Source organism: Littorina saxatilis, unplaced genomic scaffold, assembly GCF_037325665.1.
Source record: "Littorina saxatilis isolate snail1 unplaced genomic scaffold, US_GU_Lsax_2.0 scaffold_903, whole genome shotgun sequence".
Classification (NCBI taxonomy): domain Eukaryota; kingdom Metazoa; phylum Mollusca; class Gastropoda; order Littorinimorpha; family Littorinidae; genus Littorina; species Littorina saxatilis.
Window position 1 is genome coordinate 5,001 of NW_027127682.1, and position 5,000 is coordinate 10,000.

General features: G+C 42.7%; 1 protein-coding gene across 3 annotated transcripts in view; it reads left to right on the forward strand.

Moving 5' to 3' along the window:
* Nucleotides 1-5,000, forward strand: part of LOC138956070 (uncharacterized) — a gene marked incomplete at its 5' end in the record, with an annotated part of 10,100 nt that overhangs the window by 4,682 nt on the left and 418 nt on the right. For 2 of the 3 annotated variants that reach the window (XM_070327535.1, XM_070327537.1), the window contains 2 exon segments: nt 3,326-3,421; nt 4,400-4,518. In XM_070327535.1, the coding sequence (XP_070183636.1) occupies nt 3,326-3,421; nt 4,400-4,518 (215 nt within the window). 3 annotated transcript variants of the gene reach the window in all.

Here is a 5,000-nt window from a genome sequence, read left to right on the forward strand (position 1 = left end):
TACTGGGCCAATTGAGAAAAAGAAGGAAAAACATTGATATGAATTCATGTTATGTTATTCTTGAAGCAGCATGATTCATATCTCTATCCGCCCATTGTTCAGAAGTGAATACATGTATGACTATTTCTTAGATGTCTGGTTTCAACTGCGCAGAGCTTTGGAGAGATTCATGTTCTTGCATGTTGTAAATAGATATATCGCAGCTATTTGCATGGCGCGAATGTCGTGTAGCATGACGGTGTAAACATGTACTGCGATTCCGTAAAACAGGTTTGCATATAAAGGCAAATTTGAAGGGCTACAAGCCACACCAAGACCCCCTCCATCTCCTAAGCCGTGCTGAGCAGGCTATCATCTTCCGCCTCCGCACTGGACACTGCTGCCTCAAAGCACACCTAAGGAGGATAGGTGTAGCAGAGTCTGCCACATGTGACTGTGGAGAGGGAGATCAGACTCCAGAACATGTTCTCCAAGCATGTCCCCTCCTCGACCAACTGCGGATCCAGACATGGCCTGACACAACAGATTTGAGGACCAAAATGTGGGGTGCACTGGAGGACCTGGAAAGAACGTCCATGTTCGTGGCATCCTCCGGATTCCGAGCCTGACACAACCGTCGTACGAAGAAGAGGAAGAAGAAGGGCAATTTTTACGTTTTTGCAACGCATGAATGGTAATTCAACCGTAGAATGATATAAAATTATCCATTTTTTGACAATACTGGTGAAGTGGCCTAGCGGTTAGGACATCGGCCCCGACATTTCGAGGCCCCGAAGCCTTGAGTTCGAATCCCTGCCAAGTCGTTTATTTTTTTCTGCTCGATCCTTCTTGAAAAAGATGCTCAGCTCTGCGAGAGCAAACCGGATGTTACTACTGCAAAATTCAAGCGTTGACTGAAGCTCTCAAGGTCATACACGCCGTATAGGTGGGGTTTCGGGTAGTGTTTGCTGTACAGAAATCTGTACATGATTTTGTCCCTATTTTTCAACCTCGTAGCCCCGGAAAGTCATAAATAGACTACAGCTTTAACTCTGTCATTAATTTGTTCTGGGTATGCGAACGGCAGAGACTTCTAGTCGTTGGCCTGTGCTTACTTCGCTGTTGGTTGTTCAATCCCAAAGCATTGTGCCCGGTGTGATGCGCGTTTGTGAGTTGCGTGTTAATGATAGGCAAGAGACTGTGTGCACGTGTTTGTGTGTGTGTGTGTGTGTGTGTGTGTGTGTGTGTGTGTGTGTGTGTGTGTGTGTGTGTGTGTGTGTGTGTGTGTGTGTGTGTGTGTGTGTGTGTGTCTGCGTGCGTGTGTGTGTGTGTGTGTGTGTGTGTGCGTGCGTGTGTGTGTGTGAGTGTGTATGTGTGTGTGTGTATGTGTGTGTGTATGTGTTTCTGCACGCTCACCGGCACACGTACCCACTGGCACGCGCACATTTGCACGCATACACACACAGGAACACACTCGGACACATGCACAAAAGCACAAACACAAACACACTAACACATGCACGCATACGGGCGCTCGCGCACAACAAACAAGCACACGTTGTTATGCAATACAACCGTTGGAACCAATGAGGATCGGTTCTCCGACGGTAACGAACTTCTCGCTGTTGTGAATGCAACGGTGCGTGGTTACCGGTGTGGAGCATGCACAGGCCAACGACTGGAACTAAAACAGGTGTGGGCTACATGATATGTGTGATATCGTGAGAAGTGTGAGCAATCTGTTGTACATGTTTTTTTGCGTGTAGCAATTGCCAACCTAAACTTTGAAACGTAAATTACTTTATGACCAGTCATAAATCTCTGCCGCTCGCATACGCAGTACAAATGACAGAGTTGACGAATGTGTCGATCGCGTTCATACCTCCGGCAAATGTTTGCTAGTGCTCAGATTTGCCTAACACTTTCGCAAATACTGATATAACCATTATTGGCCCTGCAGGCAAAGTCACGCATTGTTGGCATAATACCCTGAATTAATATGAATATTGTTTGAGTTTTTTTGGAAACGTTACGTAACTTTACCTGTATTGCCAATATATTCACAAAAAGTTATGTTGGTCTTTATTCACCTAATGGTCATGTTGTCTGGAAGTTTGAAACGTGTTCATTGAAACATTTTGGATATATTGAACTTTCAGTGGAGGACCCTCTAAAAAAACGACCGCAAAACGTGCTCTTTCGGGGCCTTTCAAACTGTTAACCGCTACCTCATTTGAAAACAGATTGTATCAAGACTAATCAAGTTAGGTACACAAATGTTTTTGAATGAAAAATTGAATGGCATTTCCATCGATATGCAGAATTGTTTCTTATCAGCAAATCCTTATCTTTAACAGATTTTAAAATCCGGGACTATGGTTTTTGTCAGGTCGATTTTGGGGGTACCCTGACTTCGGCGGCGGTCACGTGATACCTACAACAGGAATCTTTAATCCGAAAATTGTGCAAGGTAGCCAAGTGAAGGGCCTTTAATGGCAATTAAAGTTTGAATAAAATGACACGTAATTGAATGTTTTAGTTGGGGTACTAAAATGGGTGCAATAATGTTGTTGCTCATTTTAATTTAAAACACACGGGTGTGGTTTATTTAATAGTTACTTGAAACTTAAATCGAAATAGGAAGCCCTATGCACATATTAGGCTCGACAGAAAATAGTTTAAATCAATAAATATGTCCACTTCAAACAAAACGTGGCAGTCAACTGTCCACATCAAAAAAAGGTCAGCATGAACAGTTTTTGAGTCACTTGAGAAAAAGTGACTCTATGTAATCGGTCAGTGTTAGTCTGTCCGGCCGGCCGTCCGGCCGGCCGTCCGTAGACACCACCTTAACGTTGGACTTTTCTCGGAAACTATCAAAGCGATCGGGCTCATATTTTGTTTAGTCGTGACCTCCAATGACCTCTACACTTTAACGATGGTTTCGTTGACCTTTGACCTTTTTGAAGGTCACAGGTCAGCGTCAAAGGAAAAATTAGACATTTTATATCTTTGACAAAGTTCATCGGATGTGATTGAAACTTTGTAGGATTATTCTTTACATCAAAGTATTTACATCTGTAGCCTTTTACGAACGTTATCAGAAAAACAAGGGAGATAACTAGCCTTTTCTGTTCGGCAACACACAACTTAACGTTGGGCTTTTCTCGGAAACTATAAAAGTGACCGGGCTCAAATTTTATGTGAACGTGACTCATTGTGTTGTGAATAGCAATTTCTTCCTGTCCATCTGATGCCTCATATAATATTCAGAACTGCGAAAGTGACTCGATCGAGCGTTTGCTCTTCTTGTCTTCGATTGAAGGCGCTTTTGCTTTGTTTTCAGCACCCGCATGTCCAGCAGTGAGGATACGGGGCGAGTAGATGCATATACAGGAGAAAAACCCAACACTTCAAATCAGGATGACCTTAAACATCAGGCGTATGAATATAGTTACTCTCTAGAGCTGTGTACCATTTTCTGACATGCATTTTCAGTCCTTTAAATGATGCTTACGTATAGTAAATGGCACCTTGAATGTATGCTCTTTACTTGTTATGAGTAGTATTGAAGTTAGATAATGATACAGACATGCAACATATGTGACCCTCCACCACGGAATGAGTCGCTTGTCACCTTTGCATGATTTTCATGTTTTTATATTTTCCTAAAGAGTTTTTTATGCTCTATCCAGTGGTGAAACTCGTTTTAGAAAAGAGCGAAAACTGTTTGAGTTATTAGCCTGTGACCAAGGTGACCCTCACACTGTTACTAGACACTCCCCGGACTTATATTAAGCCCAGCGCAGAACCGCGCGAGGTGACATGCGACTCATTTCGTGGTGGAGGGTCACATTTATGACTTATCATTTAGTTATTTAATGCAAAATTGTGCTCAGCCAACCCAAACTTCAGAAAGTAAATGCAAGTGGCTGGTCGGGATGGTGGTGGTTCGATGAAAACTTGTCAGTGTTGACGCGTCCCTTTTTAGAAGTGGCCTTGACCCTTGATAGCAAACCTGTCAGTAAAAAGGGTGGACTAGGCCAGTGGACTCAAAATAAAGTGGGATCGGTCTCGGGACCTGTGACTAAACTCCTCAATTTAAATTTCATTTTTGTTTACATTTGTAGTATTCAAATTCATGTCACAACTTTTGGTTCGTGTGTGTGTGTGTGTGTGTGTGTGTGTGTGTGTGTGTGTGTGTGTGTGTGCGTGCGTATGTGCGTGCGTGTGTGTGGGTGTGTATGTGTGTGCGCGCGCGCGTGTGTGTGTGGAGGGGGGGGGTGGGGTGGGAGGGTTAGTCTGTCTTTTTGTTTGAATGTCTGTCTGTCTCACTATTAACATGTGTGTCTATATGTTTATGAATACCAGCGATGAAAATGCATTTAATTTGTTTCGTTCTTTTTCTCCTTTTGTTTAGTTGGTACTTCGGGGGCACAACAAACGAGCAAGCACAGCTTTTACTTGCATCCGACAAAAATGGTCACGGATCCTTTCTTGTCATTGACTCAGGGATTACTAACGAGTACAGGTTAAAAGGTAAATGTCATTTGTTTGATTATGACGTTTCATGTACTAATCAAAACATACTGGTCTTATTTTGTATGTGTGTGTGTGTGTGTGTGTGTGCGTGTGTGTGCGTGTGTGTGTGTGTGTGTGTGTGTGTGTGTGTGTGTGTGTGTGTGTGTGTGTGTGTGTGTGTGTGTGTGTGTGTGTGTGTGTGCAAAATTAAGACTTCCTTGCTGAATGGTATGATTTCTTGAGACCCTGAACCTCAATGCATTACTTTAATGCGATCTGATAGCGTTTGTACTGAGATAGTTTCATATAAAGAAGCTGAAATTCAGTTTTAAACTTCATTTTCAAAGTTCCACATAAAGAACTTCTGCAACGTTTAACATTATAATGGTTTTGTGTTGTGTGCAGACTAGTCTGTTTAGACCTGTGCAAGTTAACTAGTGAGGTAATCTTGATCGAATATAACTGTTTCTGGTTGCTTGTATATAGTTGGGTTTCTTCGT